The sequence below is a fragment of the Xenopus tropicalis genome, chromosome 5 (genome assembly GCF_000004195.4).
Source record: "Xenopus tropicalis strain Nigerian chromosome 5, UCB_Xtro_10.0, whole genome shotgun sequence".
In the NCBI taxonomy this organism is placed as follows: Eukaryota; Metazoa; Chordata; class Amphibia; order Anura; family Pipidae; genus Xenopus; species Xenopus tropicalis.
Genome location: NC_030681.2, coordinates 85,564,010 through 85,591,050, shown reverse-complemented (window position 1 = coordinate 85,591,050; position 27,041 = coordinate 85,564,010). Strand labels below are relative to the sequence as shown.

At 41.1% G+C, this 27,041-nt stretch overlaps 1 protein-coding gene across 1 annotated transcript; it reads right to left on the bottom strand.

The window, feature by feature from the left end:
• Nucleotides 1-25,525, bottom strand: rragd (Ras related GTP binding D). Its single transcript, NM_001079428.1, has 7 exons — nt 25,317-25,525; nt 12,439-12,734; nt 11,282-11,481; nt 9,939-10,053; nt 5,151-5,293; nt 2,782-2,924; nt 1-281 (listed from the first exon to the last, which is right to left on the bottom strand). The coding sequence occupies exons 1-7, from the start codon at nt 25,456-25,458 to the stop codon at nt 130-132; spliced, it is 1,191 nt and encodes a 396-aa protein (NP_001072896.1). The 5' UTR covers nt 25,459-25,525; the 3' UTR covers nt 1-129.
• Nucleotides 25,526-27,041: the final 1,516 nt, after the last annotated feature.

Here is a 27,041-nt window from a genome sequence, read left to right as displayed (position 1 = left end):
TTTTTGGGCCAAAGACAAGTAATAAAACTGGCAAAGTGAGTAATTAACTGAACTGTTAAGTGTGCTTGACCATTAGTGCAGGAAGATAAGTTTTATGTTTCATCATTTGCATTCTGCTCCTCTCCATGCCTATAATGGCACTCCTGGTGTTCCATTGGGAGTTGCTCTCCTGCTCTTCTTTGTCTGACTCTGGTGTTTTCGAGATCGCAGTACTTTAACCCTCACTTCAAACACCTCCTGAATAGCCTTTCGAAAGCAATGGAAATTGTAGTCTATCAACCCTATTTAAAAGAAAAATAACTGGATTAACACTTGATAAAACAAAAGTAGGCGTGTAAAGATTAATCTATTAGAAAATATCGGTCTGGGACGGCAGGGCCCACCAGGAATTTCCCATTTAATGGCGTAAATAGCAGGGCTGCGATTGCAAAAATGTAAATAGCAGGCAGGATGGCTGTACATGTGCTTGGCGAAGGGCCCGGCGGGGGGACAACGTGCACATCCTACACCTAGGCTACATTAGTTACACTAGTGCTTCCCTTCTTAAATTTCCCTTCTTTAAATTTCCTAAGATGACCCATACAATATACTTTAGCACCTCATATGTTGTGAAAATGGTCAGTTGTAACTTTAGGGGCACTTTCACCAATAACTCGTGTTCTAGTGATATCTTTGTCTTTTTATATGGGTCACAGCAGTTTTAATATTTCAAAACAAAAACAATCTCAAATTATTAGAAGACACTTTAGTGTAATCTTTCCATTCCTATACCATTCTTAATAAAATAGCAAAATAAAGCTGGGCCCTTTTTATATATTTGAAGGACTACTGACACATTAGGGCTGATTCACTAAAGTGTGTTAAAACGTGCATTATTTATAGCATGCGCTAATCAACGCACCGCGTATAAATAGTTGCCGCGTGCGAAAAAACGCATGCCATGTTAGCCATACATGCCAATACTTTCGGAAACTTACTGTACTGAAAATGACCATTTCCCTGCAAACTGGAGGCTGCATCACTCTAGGGCCAACACGTACTTGAATAAATCCCACTGCAAAGTCCATATTTTATTGCCAAAAGCTCATGAACTGTACTTTTCTATAATTACCGCCTGCCTCAAGTAGGTGTTAATTTTCGCATAGCCTAATGCGATATTTAGCGCATCTAAGTGTTTGTGAATCATGCGTTAGTATTCATTTCTACGCACAAATTAACGCATGCGGTAGCGCGAAAATTTAACGCATGCGATATACGACTTAACGCATGCGGTAATACTGTAGTGAATCGCGCGTTAATTTTCGCGTCTATTTTAACGCAAAAAAGCATGCGATAAAATTAATGCACTTTAGTGAGTCAACCCTATTATCTTCTATGTGTCATGCTATTACATTCTCTTTCCATTGGTTTCATCCCTTAGCTTCTAACTACTTGCTTAATATTTTGATCTGTCTTATAACACCAAAAGTAATGCATATAATCTCTGTTTTTCATGGTTCAATCTGTTTTAAAAATCACTTTTACCACTGGTGATCTTAAGAGTTTTAAGACTAGGGGCACATTTACTTATCCACGAACGCTCCAACCGTTCGCTCGATCTGTCCAATCGCATTTTCCACAACTTTTTCGTAGCTTGCGCAACTTTTTTGGCGCTTTCATGACTTTTTCGACACTTGCGGATCAGTTTTGCCGCTGTTTATAATCGTTCAGTACGAAAATGTTGTGACTTTCGGATCGCCAATACGATATTATCGTGACTAATACGATTTTTTTGGAAGCATTTTTATGATATTTGCGATCCAATCCGAATTTTTCCCATTCGGGATTTGAACTCATGTTTTGATAAATCTGCCCCTAGGAGTTTAAATTTCTTTATGCTCTCGACACTTATTTGCTGGGATAAAAAAAACTCACTTTAGAAAGCTGTGCTTGTGCATACTAGCAGACCGGATTCTGGCAATTGCCAGAGGGGCTGCTGTAAGATGCCACAGACCGTCACTATTTAGTGGGCTGGTGGAGGCTGTACAGGCCTCCATACTAGGAAGTTTGAGAACAGGGAAAACAAGAAATGGGCAAGACAGATGATAAAAATGAAGCAATTTAAGGTTTGTATAGCATTTGCATGTATAAACTGTATTAAAAAAGCAATCCTAAGGCCAGGGGCACACAGAGAGGACTGACCTGTACCTAACACAGGCTGAGGAAAGTAGATCTGCTTTCATGAGCTTCTAACTTTAGCTCCATGAAGAGACATGGTCTTAGCCTGTGTGGAGCTACACTGAGTGAAGATGTGCTACACTGAGTAGATATAGTCGCAAAAATGTATATCGATTCACAGAGATATGTGCCACAGGCCATCGCAGTGTCTGTCAAAAAGGAGTGCACGAAAGCGGAGGCCCTTTCCTCCTGTGTACAAAAGGCAGGGCACGGAAAGCGGACAATCAGCTCCGTGCGCCTCTGGCCTTAGCCCCACTTTGATGAAGTTGGTTGTTACATTTATTGCACAAACTGAAATTAACCTTTTAATGTGAGGGCTTTATGTGTCACTTAAACAATGTTGACACACAAAATGTTTTTTCTAGTAATACTAAAAATAACAATCACTTTCTCCATGAATACCTGTTTTAAAAGTAGTTTCAATAATTTTTATTGGGATTTTTTTAACATTATAGCCAAATAAAGGCATTAAAATATTTTCAAACATTAATATTTACATTATGCAGAAAAATAATCTGCAGTACAAATAACCTGTTTTAAAAGTAAAACCAATGCAACATTCACCTTTTCTCTCGAAACTCTCTTCTCGTACAAAGCAAACAAGAGCTAAGAACTTTGTCACCTCCTTTAAGTACAGCACTGTAGTGTTGTTTAGTTTTATGATTGCCAGTGATTCCTTGTCATATGGAGTCCCAGCTCCTTCCAGCCTAAAGAAAGAGAGAAGGGAATATCAGTTATATTAAAGGGGACATAAAGTGAGCTGTGCCAAGAATCTTAGCCACCCAAAACAAGGGTGTTAATTTGCATTCCCCCCTCAATGGCACACGTAAATAATTGCAAAGAAGGAACCAAAGGAGCAGTTTTTAAGGTCCTGAATGCAGTACACATTCTATGAAGGTTCATAGCACTGTAGCTGGTTTCCATCTGGCAGACAGTTTACACTTCCTTATGTAAAGGGAGAGCTGTAATCAGTTACCTATACCTACTGTGTTTCTGGGGTAGGCAGAAGAGGCACCTGACTAGGGTTCAACACTGGGGGGGGCGCCAGAGGGGTGCCTCTCCTGCCTACCCCTAGTCCATGCTTCCATTACCCCCCGCTTGTCTTTGAGCGCATCTTCCCGGCTAGGTCCTTGCTTATGCACACTTCTTTGTGTACGCGTGCAGGGGTTTGGGGTTTGGCAGGGCGAGGTGGGCAGCCAGGCTGCACAGGCCCACCCCTGATGTTAAGGCATGCCCAACACTCTCTCTAATATAGACATGGACCAAAGAGTATCTACAGAAAGCACTTAATATATCTGTGAAGGTTCCCATTTATCCAGGTCATGGTATATCTGTAGTAATAAGTCAAACCAACTGGACTTGCGTGATTTTTCTTGAAGATGTTTCACCAATCAGGTGACTGGTTTTCTCAATTCAGAATGACTTATATAAGAATCTTTCTGGAATATACCCTGGTGTCAGAACTAGCCGGACGCGTCACTGGAAGAACTCGTAGAGGAAGGACCTCTCCTACACCTCCCACTAAGGAACACAGCCACTGAGGATGAAACAGGACTTGAACCAAGTGGAGGAGTGGCAGGAGTGCCGAACCGGAACGTCAGAACAAAATCAGCAGGCAAAAGCGAGGTCCGACAGGCGGGAAGTCGGTACAGGCAGCAGGTTTCAGGATCGAGAGTCAGGCCGGGTCAGAGAATCAAAATAGGCAATCACGAGAAACAAGCTTGGCGTCTTTCACAAGGAAACGATCACTTCGCAATGCTGGTAGGCCTTTGGCGTCCTTTTGAGCGCAATGCGCATGCGCTGGCGTTGGGACGCACGCCGGCATCATGACGCACGCCGGCGTTAATGCGCGCGCGGGCGTCAAGACGCACGCCGGCGTTAATACGTGCGCGAGCGACGGAGCGCGCGCGGCCGTCAGAACGTGCGCTGGCGATCGGGCGCGCGCCTACCTTAGGCGAACGACCAGGTACCTGACACCTGGATTGTTGCTCCAATCAGCATAATGGTTTATCATAACCAGCATGGGATCAGGTATCTCATAAGGGTAGATGTTGATTGCATTAGCATGATTGGAGCAGGTGCCTAGGGCACAACAGTTGGGGGGCACTAAGCACATAGGTCAAGTCAAGGTATCATGTGGGGGGCACTGGACACTGCCATCTGTAGTACCAGCACTGCTATGACAGGTAAACAATAGTGATCTCTGCTTGTTAAAATATCAGGCATAGTTTTAAATGCTCACTTGTTGCAGTTTTGCCAAGCTTTGTGATTGTCCCTTATTAACAGTAAGTTATAGCCACAATGGTATGCAGCAATTGATTACCAACAGAGTTAATATTTAAGTACTATTTACTGCAAGGTAAAATAACAGGCTCTTTTTCAGCTCTCTTATGGCTGGGGCAGAAATAAGAGCATCCTAAATGTCAAACATGATGTATAGAAGGAAAGCAGTAACCTCTACACTGCTGTGGGGCAGAAGAAGGACCCAAGCAGAAATGTGATCTTTTCTATTTTAAACAGGATTAGGTTTATTATTAGGCAGTGTAGTTCTTATAGTTAGGCACAGAGTAAAGCATGTAATTCCACTGGCGTGCTACAATTTTTAGTAAAAGTTAAGGGTGGCCACAACATAGGACAGCATTGTCCAAGATAATCAATGTACAACAGGAAAGTTATAGTGACGTGGATGGGCAGGAGCTGAGGCACTAAAGAATGGTTGAATAGGTGTAGGTATGCTTCATTTACAACTCCAGCAGTGTTTCCAGTTCATTTGACACCCCTGCAGTATCCCCCTGCCATCTACAAGAACTTCTGTGAACTCCCACCAAAAATGTGGCCTAAAATATATATTCCTACTGCTTTATCAATGCAGATGTAATCATTTTGTTTTGCTGCATATTTTACAAAACAGGGAAAACACAAGTGTTAAGTACCCATAGATGCAGGAGATGTCAATAACCACGTCAATCATATCACAACATAGTTCGTAGGTCTGCATGTCCACTGGAGAACTGTCTGTGGCTATATAGATTTTACTAACCACGTCAAACAGGAAAACCTTCTCGATCCCAGAGTTCTACAAAAAAGAACAGTGTTACTGCATAGATGCTCTGAACTACCTATTTCTGTAAGCAAGTAGATAATATCATGTATAAAGAAGCATGTCTGTTCTTTATGCATTTGGGCATGTTATTACTGAACGTATTTATTTATGGGGACCATCTATGGGAACACCATGCTCTCATCAATGGGGACGTCAACGGGTACTTTTGATTAAAAAAACCTGCATGTCCCTGCCTGCAATAGCATTACAGGCATGGGATCTGTTATCCGGAAACCCGATATCCAGAAAGCTCCGAATTACAGAAAGCCTGTCTCCCATAGACTCCATTTTAATCAAATAATTCAGATTTTTAAAATTGATTTCCTTTTTCTCTGTAAAAATTAAACAGTGCTTTGAATTTGATCCCAACTATATATAAGATATAATTAATCCTTACTGGATGCAAAATAACCCTATTGAGTTTAATTAATGTTTTATTGATTTTTTAATAGACTTTAGGTATAAAGATCCACATTACGGAAAGACCCCTTATCTGGAATACCCTTGGTCCCGAGCATTCTGGATAAACGGGTCCTATACCTGTATATATCTTGGGGCCTCCTGTCATGTTGCATTTGGACACAGAAAGCAATAAAACACCATGTTCTTATCCACAAAGATGTTAACAGGTACTTTGAGTTAAAAAATATGCAACAGCTCTGCCTCGTGATTTATTTCATGTTATCACAAATCATTCATTTAGATATGAAATGCAGCAACATTTTTCAGGGATCATTCCCAGATCCAGTAGGAGATCAACAACTGCAAGTCAGATTTCAGCTTTGCATAGGGTACGATCAAATACAAGAAAATATTTACCTAGGTTTTTTAAAAGTGCTAAGCTTAATTCTGCCATCCATTTATCTCAATATCACATGCTTCCATATGACCAATCAGAATGCTGAGCTTCAGTCTGTGTGCCGGAAAATCACATACCTCCTATCTGATTAAATACCATTCCATAGTATCAGAGAATGCTCAGGAGGACAAAACATGTTTCTAGGGGTGTTTAGAGGCGCAGACCTTTAGGGCTCTGGCACACGGGGAGATTAGTCGCCCGCGACAAATCTCCCTGTTCGCGGGCGACTAATCTCCCCGAGTTGCCATCCCACCGGCGAAAATGTAAGTCGCCAGTGGGATGGCACACGCGGCGGCGCGATTTTGGCAATTCGGCGAAAATGCCTCGCGAGCCAATTTCGGCGATTTGCCGACATCGCCTGCGCAGCGCTGGTGGGATGGCAATCTGGGGAGATTAGTCGCCCGCGAACAGGGAGATTTGTCGCGGGCGACTAATCTCCCCGTGTGCCAGAGCCCTTAGTGGCACATTGTAGCAAAGGAGAAAAGATATACATAAAATACATAAAAGAATGTTTAAGGGTACTATGCTTGGCTATGCAGTCTATTTGCCTGCAAAACAGTCAGTTTACCAATTCTGGGGACAGGTCTACCTACATATCCGACAATGACATTGTGGCATTGTATAGAACTACAGAAGTTCTCAGCAGTGGAAATCTTTTGCAAGGAGGATTGATTTTTTAAAAAGTAATCCTAAAATACTAAAGATGTAACATAAAATGTCACATTGTACATCAAATAGTGTTGTATACATTTGTAATGAAGTTGGTCAAATGTGAAAATTTCTAATATATATCCTTGTATGCACATAAATCTCAGATGTGAAATTTGTACTGTGTAAATAAGACAAATAAGAGCGCACCCCTTAATGCTTATTAAGGAATCACTTGCACCCCCATAATTGCTGCACTCTGCAGTGAGCACAAGATAAAAATCTGGCATAGTGCAGATAGCAGCCGGTATGTGTCTGGTAATATCTGGTATTTAGCCTTAACTTGTAAAAGTATTATTTAATAGTGTTGTCTACAGTGGAGGCAGAAGAACCAAATCTAAACAGTTATAAAATATTTTGAGTTTGTTGATAGCTATGGGAAGTCCACCACAGTCATATGTGAATATCATCTGATTACCATGTAGAAATTGTTCTAGTCTTTTACTGTAACGCATTTTATCAGAAGTGCCTTCTCCTTTCCCCACTCAGACGTATAGGGATTGATTCACTAAAGTGCGATAAAATAGACGCGACAATTAGCGCGCGATTAACAACAGTATTACCGCGTGCGTTAAGTCGCATACCACATGCGTTAAATTTCGCACTATTGCATGCGTTAATTTGCGCGCAGAAATGAATATGAATGCATGATTCACAAACACTTAAGCGCGCTAAATATCGCATTAGTCTGTGCGAAAATTAACACCTACTTCAGGCAGGCGATAATTATAGAAAAGTACAGTTAATGAGTTTTTGGCAATAAAATATGGACTTAGCAGTGTTATTTATTCAAGTATGTGTTTTTTTACGAAATTTTACTAAAGTATTGGCATGTATGGCTAACATGGCGTTCATATTCGCTACTATAGCGGTGAATATTTAGTCGCCACAATATTCGCTACTATAGCGGTGAATATTTAGTCGCACAAATACAATACTATGTATATTTCGGCGACTCTTTTGTCGTGACTTTGTAATCTCGAGACACGCGCGACTTGCGGCCATTTTGTAGCAACTTTGTAATCTCGTGGCATGCGCGACTTGCAGCCATTTTGTGTCATTGAGCCTGCAGTCACAGGCTTTCTGATCTGCTACCAGGGGAGAGGCGCTACATTGTGAGCTTTTTCCTGCGCTCAGGATATGATAGTCTGCCGCTGGGGCCCTTAGGGGTCCATGAGAGGAAGAGGGCAATCCTGCAAAACCTCAAAGACGGGTTGCGCGCCAGGTTTGCCCTTGAAGTGGACCTCCGCATGCTCCAGCGGTTATGGTCAGACCTGAAGCGCAGGAATTCAGATCTGATTGCTGAAATAGCGGAAGGTAATTATTGTACTTTATTATGCTTTTACAGAATACATTCAGTAAAAGATTTAGCAAGTAATTTGAACTAAAAGTACAAATGTAAGAAATGTCAGGGATGACGAAAGTTCCTGTGAGGAACTGAAACGTTGGTCACAATAAACCTCTGAATATTATTTCACATCTTCGTGACTCCTTGTGAAAATCCTGTGTGTGCCGTCACCCCATGCCTGTCTAGATTTTGATTTGCACAGGCCCCCAGGTATTATTGTTCCTTATGGTGTGCAGCTTCCCAGCACGAGGCCCCCCAGGCACCCGAGGCCCCTGAGCCAGCAGAGGCACCTGAGGCCCCTGAGCCAGCAGAGGCACCTGAGGCCCCTGAGCCAGCAGAGGCACTCGAGGCCCCGAGCCAGCAGAGGCACCCGAGCCAGCAGAGGCCGATTTTGCTCCCCTGGCCGAAGACTGGGAAGAGGCAAGTCCTCCGACCGAAGAAGTGGGGACCCAAACATCACCATCCCGGATTGACCTCACTCTTCGGTCCATACAGGAGGACATTGCCTCCATGAAGGCCCAGTTGGCCAGAGTGGAGCAGAAAGTTGATATGTTTATGGGCAGCAAGCCCTAAGTTTTTATATTTTGATAGTTTTAGAGTTTTTAAAATTTTATTGTTGTAATAAAAGTTGTTTTATTTTTGTACTTTTGAACTGAGTAATGTGTAATTATTTAGCCTTCACTGATATGGTATTCTATACTTTCATGTAGTTTCTCCTCCACTCTTACATTTAGCAGTAAGAGCATCAATATGCTATATGGGTTAAATGTTTGCAAATATTCTGGCAACAATAAATAAAATTTTTAACGCACACTATAAATAGCACACGTTTTAACGCACTTTAGTGAATCAGCCCTATAGACTCTTTTATAAAGAGAGTAGACAAAATCAGAAAGAAAATGTAAAAGCGTAAAGGGGTGGTTTACCTTAATGTGAATTTTTAGTATATTAACCTGTGCTTTATTCCTTGCAGCTTTTGAATGGGGGTCACTGACCTAGCAGCTAAAAATCTTTTGCTCTGTGAGGCTTCAATTTCATTATTATTGTTACTTTTTTTCCTCATCTTTCTATTCAGCCCCTTTTCTATTCATATTCCAGTCTCTCATTCAAACCTCTGCCTGGTTGCTAAGGTAAACAAGTCTCTAGCAACCAAATAGCTGCTGAAATTCCAAACTGGAAAGCTAAATAACAGTTGTTTAGAATAGCAATATCTATGTTATTCTAAAAGGTGAAAACCCCTTTTAACCATATCCCATAATTTCTATGTTTATAAGACATCAAAAAGCAAAAGTCTATGGCGCCAGGTGTAATGCAATATACCACAAAGGTGTGTTCCACAAAAAGAGGCTGCGTAGAATAGCTCAAAACTATGGCCGAAAAGGAGTATAACAGAAAATGAGCATGACAGGAATTAATTTCTAATTGTAGATTTGTTTTGCAGTGTAACATTTGTGGTTTTATTTGCAGTTTTATATATATATATATATATATATATATATATATATATATATATATATATATATATATATATATATATATATATATATTATTTTTGTACCTTCTCATGTAATTACTAATTGTACATTTATTTGTTGCACAGAATTATCTCCATATAAAGTGTCTAATAAAAAATGCTACTAAAGAGAATGCATTGGTTAAACAAATATTAGTAAGAAATGAATAGAACTTAGTAATTTACTTACTGATATAAAGATGTTCAGAAGATTCTCCAAGGTTGGAAGTTGTGGAATTAGTTTTTGTACCACTTTGCTGAAAGCTTCAAATATTGAATGATCATATATGCTGGTGAGATAAAAGCTGAAAATAAACGGTAGTAATTATCATAGTGCTACTTCAGAGAAAACTAAGGGCACATGGACTTTTTATTTAGTTTTTATACAAAGTGTTTGCATTAGAAAAAGAAACTAATGACATGTACAATGTAAGGAGAAAATGAAACCCCTCAATTTACAAAAACAGACAATTAAGATTAGTGTAATTACAGACCTTTAAATCAGTTAGCAGATTTACCCATAGTTTGATATGGGCAAATATATGTTTTGAATCAAGTCTGATACTCTGACCATTTTTTAGGCTGGATAGCCTTGCAGACATGTCCTTGTAGTGGGCCTATATTACCTCAGTAACAGTAATTAAGTTAAACATATACCAGCCATATATTTGTATTTGAACATACCATAGGCAAACTGGACCAACACTCTTATACTGTATATAATGGAGATTGATGCCTTGGCTTCTGTGTAATTTCTCCTTATTAGCTGGGTCATTTACAGAATGAACAAATAATATTTCTGAGGACCTATGAAAAACAGTTATTGAAGCTAACCAGACTGAAAAAGGTTGAAAAGTTATTTCTATAAGAGTTTGGATTCCACCAGGACACTGTCAGGCAGACTGTGTACAAACTGAGGCAACTCAACCCCATTATTACTCTATGAGTGGTCAACCAACAAATATCACAGCAAAAGATAGGAGATCTCAGTGGACCCCAAGCTAATATTTAAAGGACGCTCTCTGTCAGTGTTCATGGGTCAATCATTAGGAATATCAAGAATGGTATGCATGGTAGGCTTGCAAGGAGAAAGCCACTAATATCCAAAAAAGAACATTGTTGCCCATCTTCAGTTTGCTAAAGACCATGAGGAAATGTCAGAAGCCTGTTGAAAAAAAGTTCTTTTTGGCTTAAATGAAAACAGAACACATTTTAGGTTACATGCAAATATACTGAAATTCAAAATGATTCAAACTTTCAAGCACCCCGGTATATGCTCCCTTAGGTATTTGTAGGTTTCTGCAGCATGCAACATTATTCCATTTCCTAATTTTTAACTATCCTGTCCTTCAAGGTCATGTAAATGTGCAATCAGTTGAAAGTAAACATTATTTTGCCATGTATTTAGAAACTAATTTTAAAAACCAAGAAACACTAAACAAAAAAGTTCATACACCTGAAAGCATAGTGTTTTTTTTGTTCTTTTTAATGTCTTTTAAATTCAGTAAATCCCATTGGCCTTCAGTGTCCTACCTCAAATGGATCTTCTCCAGTCCTGCATCTACAAGGTCATCGTTTGCTCTCTGATGGATATCTCTTTGTGTTTCTATCTTGTGATCATCTGACAGGCCATCAACTTTATGAATAAAAACCTCAAAGTTGATGTCTGGGTTTACTTTGTATGCACTTGTCACGGTCAAGTGTAATCTGGCCAGTGCTTCCATGTAATCATCCTGTAGACCAGAATTAAAGAGAGAATTAAAGGAGATCTAAACAATGCTGCATTGCACTGCTGAAGCACACCTTGCTCAGCTGTTGCCATGCTGATATTTATACATTTATTACACCTAGACTAGAAGGGCACACTAGATAGTAAGTTGTAACTTGGGCATCAACTGAAAATGATTACCTCTAACACAAGTGATCAATTTTAATGCCTTAGTATGATGCTTGTACATCTCACTAGAAATATGGTTTGCAAAATTTTAAGCATGATGTGCCAAAGTATGAAAAACCCCAGGTCCCTAACAATCCTGGATAACTGATCCCATACGTTTGCTATAAGATTGCTGGGGTATTACATACAGTTCCTTTTTAGAAGAATTTAGGCTCTTGAGAATTGTGTTTCTCAATTGGATTATGATTGGGGAACTACCTGGGCCATTTCAGGACAATTTAGCCTTGTGTTTTGGATCATTGTTTTAAGGTGGCCATACACAGGTAGATTTAAGCTGCTGATTCGGCATCTTATCTGCCTGTGGGGGCCCTTCGATGGGCCTACCTCGACTGAAAAAATTTGGGCAGATGGTTATCGGGTAGGTTTTATTTCCCAGTCAGATGGAGGACAGCATCCCGACAGCTTATTATCCCTATCGTTGTGATCCACCTTGATTGGCGACTTTGCCAAATGAGTGGATTTTATAATGTAGGGCCAGCTTTCTAAAAAGATGAACTTTAACTCTGGCTTCAGTTTATTAGTAGACTAAAGTAGATTTTTTTCCTATTACCACCACACTTAATTGTAACACCACTGACACCTGAAAAAAAAGTTATACCCACAAAGAATTTTAGTGGTCGTAAAATCAAGCTAAAACCAAATGGGAACAGATCAAACCAACTAACATTTCATGACCAAGGTTAGTCTGTGTTAGTCTGGGCAGCAGCAAAACAAATGCTCATAGCTGATTTACCTGTGAATCAATTACAAATATTAGTGCCCCTGTTCCTCTGAAAATCATCTCATAGTCAAATGTTGGGTCGAAGAAATCAATCTGCCCTGGGAAGTCCCAAATCTGAAAGTTTACAAATGAGCTATTGGAGACATCTTCTCTGCAGATCTTGTTTGTGCTTTCTAAGAAGAGTGTTTCATTTGGTGACATTTTATGAAAGACCACCTTTTGAATTGAAGATTTTCCACTTCTTCTTAGGCCCATCAACAGAATTCTTGGCTTAACCTCTGTGCTGAAGGGATCAGTAAAATCCAAAACTAAAAAGGATTTAGAAAATATCTGAATCAGTATATTAGGAATGCCAAAATGTTGAGTTTTCTGCATATACATATATATATACATATAGACAGAGATAGTAACAGATGCAATGTCCATAGCATAAACCCCAAATAAATGCCTGGGTACTAATTAAAAAAAGGACAAGAAACAGTAGATGTGACAGCATTCATAGGCCTTTAAGATCTATGAGTGATGTCTCTTACTCTTACGCCATTTGTTGGTCAATGTCCAGTGGTTTGCAATTTGCCAGTAATGAACAAGAGCACCCTGATGCTCTTTCATTGCATCACTTGTAGACTTGTGCCTGATGTGTACTTGAACAAATGTCATTGCTGGTACTATCACACCTAGCTAATGGTGAACTGCTAGGCACTGATGGTCACATTCAGAATAAGCCACATTGTCCAAACAAGTAGTCAACGAAGCCACAGTAAATCAAATTTTTCTTGCTGTATTTCAGCACTGCAAAAAAAGTCCCATATCTCACTATGGCCTTCAGGCAGCCACATACAGGACAAAAGGGGAAGTTTCACCAATTTACTTCATTTTAAAAAGGATCATATATTGGGCCCTCTGGCAACCATGCAATGCGCTGTGTGTGGTACATAATCTTGTTTCAAGGGTACATGTAGTCAGAGCTATCACTGCAGAGAATAGCAAAGGATACATTTACAACTAACTTTAAAATCATTATAATAATGTATACTGTAAATCTGCTTTGAATTAAATTTGTTTCCATGCTTTAAAACATACCCCAAACACATTTCCTTTATTGATTATTAGGACAGGCATGACTTAAGGAAGAGGAGTTGGATGATACAAAAATTAATGTATTGCTTTTTGTACCAAATATAAGGAACATTTGTGTAAAAGGTATCAAACAAAAATACATGCACATAATATGCAAAATCCATTTTATCATAATTTAACAATGATTTTTATAGAATATAAGGATATAATATGATTTTGATCAGATCTGTACTGGGATACAAAATCTGAACTACACAAGGGCCCAAACAGCCCCTCTCCAGCACACTTAATAGTGACTGTCTATGGCATCTTACAGCAGTCCCTGTTGCAATTTGTAGAATCAACAGGTTGTCAGTCCCAGCCTGATTTTGGTATAGACATGGGACTGGTTATCTAGATGTTTGGATGTTAGGGTGAAGACACACGGAGCTACTAGTAGCAGCTACTTGTCATAGCTACTGAAAAAAAAGACACTGCTGATCATATATTGATAATTGTCTCTACGTGTGTTTTAGCAGAGGCAATTCTCAGTATTGTCTATGGCAGGGGATTTTCTGTAGTTCAGTAGCCTTGAAAAAGTAGCTGCTACTAGTACTCAAGTGTGTCTTCACCCTTATGTTTGGAACCTGGGATTTTCCAGATAATTAGGCTTTCCATAATGTTCATTGACTTATCCTCAGTCTACTAAAACATTATTTTAACATTAAGCTGTGATATCACCTGACAAAGAGGCATGCCCCTGAAACGTTGGATCTTTATTTGACAAACAAATTGTTAATAAACACTAGGGGCTAGTCCCCAGTTTGTAATTGCCTTTTGTATGCCTGCACCATGTATTTTTTAGCAATATTGTGGGAGTGCTGTCTCCACAGAGGGCAGTGTTCCAGGCTTACTATTATAGAAGGCCCAGGTGTGCTCGTGAGAATTAAGTGACATTGTGTGTACCTAACAAAATAAGGCAATTAATTAATATTCTGGGCAGGCTAATATTCCCTGCGCCACCAATGCATATTGTCATGGCTTTTATTTTTGCACAGAAATAAACCAGCAACTTGCAAAAATGCAGATTTTTTTTTTTTAAATCAGAGACATGGAGAATGAAACATCAATATAACATAACAAAATGTAATGTACAATCATCTTTGATGATTAGTTCTGCATCATACCAGTTTATATGTAAAACAGTTTAATAGTTATATAGTTCATTTTGTTTGAACTCTTTGAACTCTGCTTACAGAATGTAAATGTAAGTTTATATTAAATCATTTTTTTGGATTTTGCTCCCCTTTATTATTTATGCCCTGATAATAAATAAAAAACATTTTATTAATATGCTATTTTATGAAAACTGGCTTCATAAAGGAGCATATTTAAACATTTTTTTTGTAATAAAGGGAAAAGAAAAAAAATGAAAACTCCAATATTTTACATAGACTTGATCAAAATGTTGAATGGCTTAACTTAAAAAAAGAATTGTAAATTATTCCAAAACTCTGCCCCTAAGTAACATAGTTTTAAACAACAGTACAACGGAAATGCATACAAAAATGAGATATCTTACAAAGTGCCAGTTTGGAAGAACAGTCCTGGAACTGGCTAGAGATAAAACTAGAATCATCAAACCAGCAGACAAAGGGGGTGATATTGTGGTAATGGATTCATAACATAGGACTGAAGCCACTCAACAACTTTCAGACCAAGAATATAAATTGTTTTCATAAGATCCCACTCTAATGTACTCTAGGGAGATAAAATTAAGAATAGAGAGAGTCCTCAAATCCCATTATAAAAAAAAAAGACGGCTGATTTCCCTGTCTATATCTTCTTCCAAAGATACAGTACATAAAACTTTGGTAGATCTCACAGGAAGACCAATTATCTCACCTTCCTGCTCAGTGTGTCAACCCCCTGCCCAATTTTTGGATTACTTTCTTCAACCTTACGTTTTCGAAAACCCCTGTTTAATTAAGGACTCTTTCGATTTCCTCACTTAGCTAAGTTCAGTCAACTGTGATTCGCTGTATCCCTCCCAGACACTACTGGTAGCGATGGACATTACCTCATAAGGGCTCTGGCACACGGGGAGATTAGTCGCCCGCGACAAATCTCCCTGTTTGCGGGCAACTAATCTCCTCAAATTGCCATCCCACCGGCGAAAATGTAAATCGCCGGTGGAATGGCATACGCGGTGGCACGATTTCAGTGAAATCGCGGAAGTTTTCTCTTGAGTCGACTAATCTCCCCGTGTGCCAGAGCCCTTATACACGAACATCCCACAGGATTTAGGTAAACAGGCAATACATGAACTTCTGACGAGGAAAAATAAAGGTAAGATAAAAGTAAGGTAAGATACAGGGCACAACAATGGGCAGCAATGTTGCTCCATTGTATGCCAAAGAAATCAAGGTATGCTTGATCATCTAACAATATATTGTATCCTGCAAGAGTGTGCATTCCCCCATGTATTTATTGTTCCGTATTGAGGGGATTCTATATGGACGGCCCTCCTGGGAATAGCACCTCATTTCATGACAATAATATAATTGAACACTATCTATTTGTCACAGATCCTTTGTTTCAATTGTTTGTATTTGTTTTCCACACAAACCCATCACATGTAATATGTTAAAGTTGATCAATAAACAATCCAATTTTGTACACGGGTCAACAGCTGTTCCTATCCAGTCCTAACCTGCTGTCATGATACAGGCCTGTAAGAGTTAACAAAGCAGGCCAAGGTATCTAAATATCTTCCATCATGTACCAGACAGGGATATTTAAAAGGCCTCTGGTCCTTAGGGTCTGGAACCATTCATGTGTAAAGGTCTCACAACCTGGGATGCCCTGCTCTAAGGCCTGGCGGACAAAAGCCATGCCTTATGGGGGAGTGAAGGCCCACATGGGGGTGACTTAGAGTTCACACCCTAACATAAACTCAAATACATTTATCCCCATAGAACCCATACCAGCGGTATAGTTTAGTTTATATTTAGTTAATATTAATGATTTCTTAGTAGACTTAAGATAGGAAATCCACATTACAGAAAGACTCCTTATCTGGAAAACCTCAGTTCCCAAGCATTCTGGATAACAGGTCCCATACCTGTACTATAACAATGATTTCTAATTTACAAAGAGACTATGTTTCAAATGTAAATGAAAGGAAATGGCAGCTGAATGTATAATTGTGTGTGATTTTTCCCTCCTGGCCTAGTAACCAGACAGGGTTGTGACCTGTCCAATTTTGACACGGACAGCATGGTTTTTCAAGGGGCTGTCCAGTTTTCAACATTCATAAAACCAGGGAGAAATCCTCTTAATTGTGTCAAGTGGATGCAATAACCCTGCCTATGACATCAGAATACAGCCAAAAATGTCATCACGTAAGTCGCATTGGTGGTTTGCGTGATAATGTTATTGCCACATGGTGCTAACCATAAAACCAGGTGCCTTGCAACGTTCTTTTTGAAGTGCAGAGAATGTAAATAGTCAGAGATAATTTAAAGATAATTGTAAAACAACTGAGAACGCTGATATAATTTGTGTAAATTGGCAGATTGCTGAGAATTACTTTTTCTTTCACTTTGCAATAAAACTGTTTTTGGGTAGAGGGACCGATTCAGTAAGCGATTGTTGCAGTGGCTCACAAAAGAGGAAATCTGCATTGACCCTGTGCCCTTGTTAAGCTAATCTCTGCCACAGACACCTGTTGCTGTTCTTCACCCCACCGAATAAGAACTGAATGCACACTGGCAGGAGAAACTGGCAGACAAGCACGGAAAGGAAGCACAATTCTCTTGGAGATTTTGTACTACACTCAGTTTGTTTGCACTCATTACTGGCACAGTTTGTATCCAGAATGTTAAGTGTTCTTGTAAGTGTATGAATTTCTTTCCAAGAAAGAATGTTCCATGCATAAATTACAGAACAAACCACCACTGATTGAATTATTTTTTTAATTCTATCTATAACAAAGCAAACATAATTAAAATTCAGATTTGGAGAGAATAATTTTGTTCCACTCTCCCACCTACTACCCTGTTATATATTTACTATCCCATTGCACAGTAATCTGTATGTATCTTTTCTGACAATAAGGGGGGTGGAGAAATGTGTTAACCATGAATAAAATAGAAAAAAACAGCAAGACACATTTCTAACATATTCTAAACACCCAATATATGGCCTTGTGCAATTTGCCAGTGTTCAAAAACCATCTAGGTCCCTACCTCAAGGCTTGTTATAGTCGCTTCCTGTTCCTGAGAGGCCATGGACACATATTTCTATGAATTATTTTGTTGATTTACCTCCTTCTTATGATAATAACATTACATTACATTAATAACATTATTTGGGTAGTGGCGGATTGGTTTAGTAAAATGTGCCACTTTGTTTCCCTTCCCACCCTCTCTCTACTAAGACTCTGTCTGAACTTTTTATTTCTAATATTTTGACGTTTCATTCCGCTCCACTGAATATTGTGTCTGATAGGAGGTCCAGTTTGTCTCAAGGTTTTGGCAGCCTTTTGCTCTCTTTTGGGTACTGATTTGTCCTTTTCTTCCACTTATCATCCTCAAACTAATGGCAGACAGAAAGGACAAATCAGTCACTGGGACAATATTTGAGGTGTTATGTGTCTAGTAATCAGCTTCGGTGGGCAGAGTTTTTTCTGTGGGTTGAGTTTCCTTTCAATAATGCTGCTCATGCATCCACTGGGGAATTTTCTTCTACTTCTTTATTGTTTATGGCCTTCATCTGAGGGCTTTTTATTTTTCGGACCAGTTTTCTGCTGTTCTTGCTGCCAACTCGTTGGTTGAGCGCTTCTCTGAGATTTGTCAGAAGGTGCAAAATTATCTGTCCTTTGCGGTGGCTGAGCTGAAAGAGGGCGCTGCTGATAGGCACCAGAAAGAGTCACTTTTGTATTAGGGTTTGGTTGTTTTCTAAATATATTTCTTCAGCTAAACTAGGACCCAAATTTATTGGTCCTTTCACTGTTTCTGAAATCATTAATCCCACTTCTGTCCGGTTGGACCTTCCTACTGAACTAAAAATCTCTAATTCTTTTCATGTTTCTTTATTAAATCCTGCCAGAGTGGTTCATCAATGTTCTCCTTCTCCTGCAGTTGTGGTTGATGGTCAGCCTGAGTATGAGGTACAAAAGATTGTGGATTCCTGTACCTCCAGGGAAGATTACAGTATCTAGTTCATTGGAGAGGTTCGGTCCTGAAAAGAAATCTTGGGTTCCTGCCTCTGATGTTTAAAACTAGTTTCATGCACTTTTGCCTTTAAATATTTGAATTTTCGCTTTGTTTCCTGGGAAACCTAGGAATCCAGTGGTCCCCTCTAGAGTGGGGAGTAATGTAATACATGTGCCTGGTGGTGGTCTAGTGGAGAGGCGGATTCGATTTTGGATTTCAATTTTGTACCTCACTGCCAGTACGGTATTGACCTCAGCCTGTTTGTGAATTTGTCTCCTCCCTCTGATTCTGCTGGAACTCTTAGGTTCTCTAGCTTGCCCAGAACAAATGCCCTGGTCGTCTTATATAAGTCCTGGCGGCACCCGAGTAACGGAGGGCTCCTCCTGGATGGTTGTTGCGGAAGAGTGAGCTCAGACCTTGGCTTTTGTTCTGGCTTTTAGGATACTGTGCGTGACAGCATTCCAATTCATATCACAGGTATTCAGTTGGGCTGAGGTCAGGGCTCTGAGTAGGTCAAGTTCTTCCACTGTCATCTCCAGAAACCAACTCTGGGGTGAATAATCATACTGAAACAGTAAAGGGCTTCTTTAAATTCTTGCCACAATCTAAGAAGCACAGAACTGACAAGAATATAATTATAAGTTGCAGCATTAAGGATTGCTTTTCAGAACCAAGTACCCTTTAGCCCAGAGATGCCAAACCTTTTTATTTGTAAGCCATGCTCAGATGTAAAATGTGTTGATCAGCCACACAAGAATGAAAAAATTTCTTTGGGGATGCCAAGTAAGGGCTGTCATTGCCTATTTGGTAGCCCCATTTGGACTGCTGGCCTGCAGGAGGCTCTGCTTGGAGAAAAACTGTGTCTGTGCTTCCAAAACTTTCCTCCAAGCCAGAGATTTAATAATGGTCATCTACTTTGAGGCAACTGGGAACAACATGTTGCTTGTTAGCCACTGGTTGGGGATCACTGCTCTAGCCCAAACCATGAAAAACATCCCCAAACCAATACTCTTCCTCCTCCACCAAACTTTACAGTCAGTATTAGCATGCAGGCAGAGAGCAGGTCTCCTGGCATCCAAAAAAAACCCCAGACTCATGGCAGACTGCCTGATCTGTACTAGTGTTGTTATACAGTTGAAAGCAAAAGTTTTGGCATCCTTTGCATAGGGTCCCCATACTTTTGCATGTCACAATTATTATTTTCTTTGTTGCTGTGTTTTAAAAGCTTGTCTAATAAAATGTAACTGTATATGGATTTTGTCTTTATATCGCCCCTATGATATTGACCATTTTTGACCCGTGTGAGTGTGAAGGATTAGGGTAGCGGCCTTGTAGTGGAGTTATAGAGAGACCGCTCAAGAGATGCTTGGGCACTGTAGAGAGACTTGGGTCCTGGAGGCTTCAGAAATGGTGCGCTCTGTGAAGCTTGGACACTGTGAAGAGGCAGAGGTCCTGGAGGTTTCAGGGATGACATGTATGAAAATGTGTATAACGCCTGAAACTCTTGGTTGGTTTACTCCAGTCTCTCCTACTCTGCATTGTGAGAAGCATGCAATAAAGTCGGTTCTGGTTCAACCCACATTGTTGTGGTTGTAACTACATTTCTCAGCAAAGATCTTCAATTTTACATGTGGGTGACAAATATCCTGAAATTACCTTTGGTGTCCTACTGACACCAAAGGTATTTTGTGGAGATTTGAAGCCCATGTGTAGCACAAATTTCTCATGGCCAATAAATCTTCCAGTGTGCCATCACCCTTAAGCAAAGGCAGACAGTATGGGCAGTTTTGTCCTTTTCCTTAGCTGCTACCAACAGTGCTACTAGTTTAAAGCAGAGCAGTGGCAGCATAGAAAAGGGAGGCATTATCGGTTCAGGCAGCTGAATCCTTTAGCAAAAGGGTTAGGGAGTTGTTATCTTGTTACCTGTCCCTGGTTTTGCTGATCAGCTGCTGGGGGGTGATATAATCTAAATAGTGCTGGGGGGTGATATAATCTAAATAGTAACATAGTAAATTGGGTTGAAAAAAGACATACGTCCATCATGTTCAACCATAATGACTATATATAACCTGCCTAACTTGTAGTTGATCCAGAGGAAGGCAAAAACCCCATCTGAAGCCTCTCTAATTTGCCACAGAGGGGAAAAAATTCCTTCCTGACTCCAAGATGGCAATCGGACCAGTCCCTGGATCAACTAGTACTAAGAGCTATCTCCCATAACCCTGTATTCCCTCACTTGTACTGAGAGCTATCTCCCATAACCCTGTATTCCCTCACTTGTACTGAGAGCTATCTCCCATAACCCTGTATTCCCTCACTTGCTAAGAATCCATTCAGCCCCTTCTTAAAGTTATATAATGTATCAGCCAGTATGACTGGGAGGGAATTCCACAACTTCACAGCTCTCACAGTAAAAAAACCTTTCCGAATATTTAAATGGAAACTCCCTTCTTTTAAACGGAGTGGGTGCCCTTGTGTCCGTTGGAAGGACCTACTGGTAAATAAAACATTAGAAAGGTTATTATATGATCCCCTTATATATTTATACATAGTTATCATGTCACCTCTTAAGCACCTCTTCTCCAGTGTAAACAGACACAACTTGGCCAGTCTTTCTTCATAACTGAGACTTTCCATACCCTTTACCAGCTTAGTTGCCCTTCTCTGGACCCTCTCTAACTCAATAATGTCCCGTTTGAGCACTGGAGACCAAAACTGAACAGCATATTCTAGATGGGGCCTTACCAGCGCTCTGTAAAGGGGAAGAATAATCCCCTCCTCCCGTAAATCTATACCCCTTTTAATACAGCTCAAAACCTTGTTTGCCCTTGCAGCTGCTGCCTGGCATTGCTTGCTACAACCAAGTTTATTATCTACAAGGACTCCAAGGTCCTTCTCCATTATGGATTTGCCTAGTGCAGCTTGACAAAGGGGCTGTCTTTGCCTCGAAACGTTGCATTTCCGCAATAAAGTATTTGAAGGGCATAGTCCCGTATTAAGCTCTTGAGTGCCGTTGCTATCTATCTATTTGGAATCTGTGGGGAGGGTGCCGATCCCTCCGAGCACTGTGCACCGAGCGGTGAATGGTTATTGGAGAGCTGAGGGAGTGCGGGTGAAGGTTCATTTTGTATTTGCCTAGTCCCATTAAGGGTATAAGTGGCTTGCATATTTTTACATCCCAGGTGCATGACCTTACATTTATCCACATTAAATCTCATCTGCCACTTAGCCGCCCAGATTGCCAGTTGGTCAAGATCCTGCTGCAAGGATGCCACATCCTGAATAGAATTGACTGGTCTGCAGAGTTTTGTGTCATCTGCAAACACTGAAACATTGGTTTTAATACCCTCCCCTAAGTCATTTATGAACAAGTTAAATAAAAGTGGACCCAGTACAGAACCCTGAGGCACCCCACTGAGAACCTTATTCCAAGTAGAGAATGTACCATTAACAACCACCCTCTGTACCCGATCCTGTAGCCAGTTTTCTATCCATGTGCAAACGACTTCACTAAGAACAATAGACTTTAGTTTAGAAAGCAGTCGTTTGTGGGGAACGGTATCAAATGCTTTGGCAAAATCCAAATAGATTGTATCTACTGCATCCCCACTGTCCAGCTTCTTAAGCTGGCCATACACGTGGCGATCTGACGATGTTTCGTGCGACCATCGGTCGCACGAAACATCGTCAGATCCGCCACACACCATTCAGGGCTGAATCGGCAGGTAAGGAGGTAGAAACAATAGGATTTCTACCTCCTTCTGCCGATTCAGCGCTGAAGGGAGATTTTGGTCAGGCGCCTTCTATGGCGCCCGATCAAAATTTTCAAACTGGTCCGATCGGCGAGTCAGCCAATATCAGCAGCTTCCTGCGACATCGGTCGACTCGCCGACATACCATACATGCACCGAATATCATTATCATATTATCGGTGCGTGTATGGCCACCTTTACTTACCTCATCATAAAAAGCAATTAAATTGATCTGACATGACCTGTCCTTCATAAAGCCATGCTGATTACTGCTCATAATGCCATTCTGCAGTACATAATTTTGTATGTGATCTCTTAACAATCCTTCAAATAACTTGCCCACCACGGATGCCAAACGTACAGGCCTATAATTGCCAGGCTGAGATCTTACTCCCTTTTTAAATATAGGAATGACATTCGCCTTCTTCCAATCCCTAGGTACCATACCTGATGAAAGCGAGTCTGAGAATATAAGAAACAAGGGCCACTGTAATTCTGACCCTAGCTCTCTCAGTACCCGAGGGTGTATTCCATAAATGACTGATAATAATACTTGTTGTGACATTGCCCCACAACTGTTGGTAATAAATACACCATTCCTAACCCTACTATCAAAATGAAACTGTCTAGCTAATAAGTTCTCAGCAATGGTAGGAATAGATGTCTACTTATGTGCAGTCATACATAATGAATAAATGTATCTGGGATATTTTATATTATGTATAAGAAATGAGAGTTATTGCTCTCTGAATTGATTTTTGAGCCTCTGTAGGTTTTAATCTATATTTCATTGTAGTTGCAACATGAGATTGATTCTGGTTTGGGCACTATCAGGGAGGAGATTCTATGTTCTGCCTGTGTTTCCAGAAACATAAAAGAAAGATTAATTGGCTCCTGATAGAATAAACCATAGTATGTGTGTGATAGGGACCTTAGATTGTAAGTTCCTCTGGGGCAGGAATATGTGAAAGACGTACAGTTTCTGCAAAGCAGTGCGGACTGTATTGGAGCTATTTGAATAAAGAAAAATATACCTGCGGTTTTGCATTATTTTTTGTATTATTCTAATCTCTGTAAATCCCAGTGGAAAAGTGTTGGCTCTATATAGATTCTGCACCAGGAAATAAATACATAATTCAAAATGTAAATCTGAATTTTAATTACTAATCAACCTTGTATAATTAATTTTATAAACTGTATATTATGAGTCAGTCTCTAAGCTCCAGAGCATGCGTTCTGAATTTGCATAAATGAGATGGAGAACTAATTTGCAGCTCTGGAACCACAAATATTCACTGCTACAGGGCTGTAATTGCCTTGAGCTTGTACTGAAACCCACACCATAAGGTTTACGATGTCTAAACTAATTCTTTATTGAGCTTTAGTTCTCTGTTAAGGGCAATGACACACTGCGCCATAGGGAAGAACAAGAATTTTCCCAAATCGTAAAAACACTCAAAAATGTCTTTGTATGCAAAGAGCATTAAGTGACAGTGCCAGGCCAACCGGTGACAGCCTCAAAGACGTTTCCCATCCCTGAGTGGGGTAATTGGAGCACCAAGATACAAAACACCCCCCCACCATCACCTTAATTTACAAAAATGCCAGTACTGATTCATAGACTGCCACAAGTGAGTGCTTTCCCCTCCAGAGCCCAAACTACAGGTATTGAGAAGAGGTATGTGTGCATTTGTGCAGAGCAGACTAGTGACAGAGCAGAGCAGAGCAGTGACAGAGCAGAAAGCAAAAATAACACCAACACACAAGTTAAATGCTCAGAAGGGATGACTCCTGTGTTTAATAGTGTCGTGCCAAACAACTACAATGTTTTGGGAGCAGGCCCCTCCGTCAGGACCTGGTGTGCATATGTTTTTTTGGAACCCAGTAGCCACTTAATCCTTATCATTCTGTATATGTTCCACAAAAGCAGCAGTGACTGATCAGCCAGTAGCCACTAAATCTTTCTCACTCCCCATTGCAGTCACAAGGGCAGCAGTGACAGACCAGCCAGCAGCCACTAAATCCTTCCCAATCCCCCATTGGTGTCACAAGGGCAACAGTGGCAGACCAGCCAATAGCCACTAAAGTCTTATCATTCTGCATTTGTGCCACAAGGGCAGCAGTTACAGACCAGACATTAGCCATTACATTCTTTTCATTTTACATTTGAGCCCAAGATCACCAGTCACAGACCATCCATAAATCCTTTTCATTTACATTTATGTCACAAGAGCACCAATAGCAACTAAATCCTAATCCTTCTGTATTTGTGCCACAAAAGCAGGAAAGACAGACCAGCCAGTAGCCATTAAATCCTTATCATTCTTCATTTGTGCCACAGGAGCCTTCTCATTTTCATTTGTCTGCAGTGACAGACCAGCCAGAAGCCACTAAATCTTTCCCATTCACCATGTCCCCTGAGGGAGGGACTGGGAAACTCAGCTGTTCCCTAGCACTCCCTTAGCCCCACAATTCCAGCACTGTGCCCTGGCTGCCCAGATCTACATTCCCAGCCCATGTGAGAGGCATCAGCAGCCTCACCCTGGGGGCCACATTACTGTACAACCCACAGGCAGACGCCATTTAGCACAAGCATGAAGATTGTCACATATAAACAATAGCGTGCCCATGGCACTTAACCCAAACACTGCCAGGGAGTCAGGCGTGATTCCCACCAGCGATAAGAACATCTTGGCTGCTACTTTCTGTACCTTTTTGGCTGCTGCCACAGTAAAGCCTCACGGGCATGTGTACGGCTAAATTTGCCATGCAATGCCCTCCCTCTTTCCTAGGGTCCTGTAACAGAGCTGAATGAAGTAATGGGGCACGTAGGCAAGAGTTCGCACACAATTATCATTACCTTCGTCATCTCCTTCACTTCCTCGCTCCCCATCCATGAAGCTGTCTCCATCTCCATAATCCGACACCCCCATTATATCATCGTCCTCGTCATCCCCTTCCTCCTCCTGCTGTCGCTCATGGCTTTTCCCTGGTAGGCTCATCGTCCCTCACCGCCCTGCACTTGTTTCCAACCCGGACAGCTCTAGCGCAGCTCCCAGGCACCACAGCTCTCCCCCTGCTCTGGGCTGTGAGAGGCACTGTGAGAGGCACTGTGTGAGAGGCACTGTGAGAGGCAGCGTGACCCAGTCACCTGACACCGAGCTGCTCTTACTAGAACTGAGCCTGTCGCCACTTATCAACAGCGTGTGGGCAACTGGAGCCGGCCCTTTCCTGCTAACCGTGCCATAGGCGTCCGAACCGGGAGGGGGGCCAAGGGGGCCGTGCCCCCCCCCCCAAAAAAAAATTCTATCCCTCGCTATTAAAATTAGAGCCCTGACAAAGTTAAAATCACACCTTTGTGCAGATCCTCGCTTACAGATTTAGCACTTCTAAAGCAAGTCAGAGAAAGAGGCTGTAGAAGGGAGGGATAGGTCAGTGAAACCCAGTCATGAACTGGCCATACGGGCATTACGTTTTGTACGATTTCGGACCATATGTGGGCTCCAAATTATTGTCAAAGAAGTTTGGTACTGTGGCGGTCGCTGTTTAGTTGATTGGACAGGTTAGAAAACTTTGGGTAACGCTAAAATCTGAGCATGTATTGTGTATCTGACGATATCCTTGGGGGACCTACATTACTATTCCAGGATGTCACCTTCATAAGATTGGAGTCCAGGGCTGGAACTAGGGGTAGGCAGAAGAGGCAGCTGCCTAGGGCGCAACGATTGAGGGGTGCCAGGCAGGAGCCTCTCCTGCCTACCCCTAGTGCTACTTTGTCATTGCCTCCGCCGCTTGTCATTAGCGGTGGAGGCAATGAGCGACCTAATCGCACCGCCCCCCCCCCCCCCCTGTGCTTTGGCGCGCATGCGCCGTTCGGGGGGGCGGGGAGGTGGGTGGCCCGGCCATGTTGGAGTCTGCCAACTATTTCATGTTTAGAACATCCTCCAACTTGTTACTTATCCCACAACTTGTTTCCCAAGTTTTCGTACTATGCGTATTTTCTGCATTTTTTTTCCATTAATCTGCGCAACTTTTTTGCACTTTGCCACAAATTTTACACAACAAAATGGTATTTGTCGCAACAAGTACGAAAGTTTCGGATTCATTAAAGCTTCGTTATCGTGACTTCCTTGGGCCAGGTTGGAGCTGCTGAGTGCCATTGAGTCCTATGGGAGGCTTCCAAAAACATGCACAGAAGGATCAAAGTCAGAAATGTTTTCACGCCATTTACGATCGTTCATATAAGAAAATTTCATGACTTTAAGATCGCCATTACGATATTATTGTGACTATTACGATTTTTACGTAAGCATTTTCGTGACCTTTCCGATCATCAGAAATTATCGCATCTAATCCGAATTTTACCCATTTCGGGATTTGAACTCATACTTTGATGAATCTGCCCCTAAAGGTCCCCATACACGGGCACCTACGGGTGGGCGATATCGGGAGAATCCAGGGTAATTCGATCGTTTGGCCCCAGGGCCAAACAATCGAATTATAATGACGGGCATAGGCAAAGTCAGTCCGGGGACCACATCAACGAGTCGATGCAGTCCCCGATCCGACTAGATTTTCTAACCTG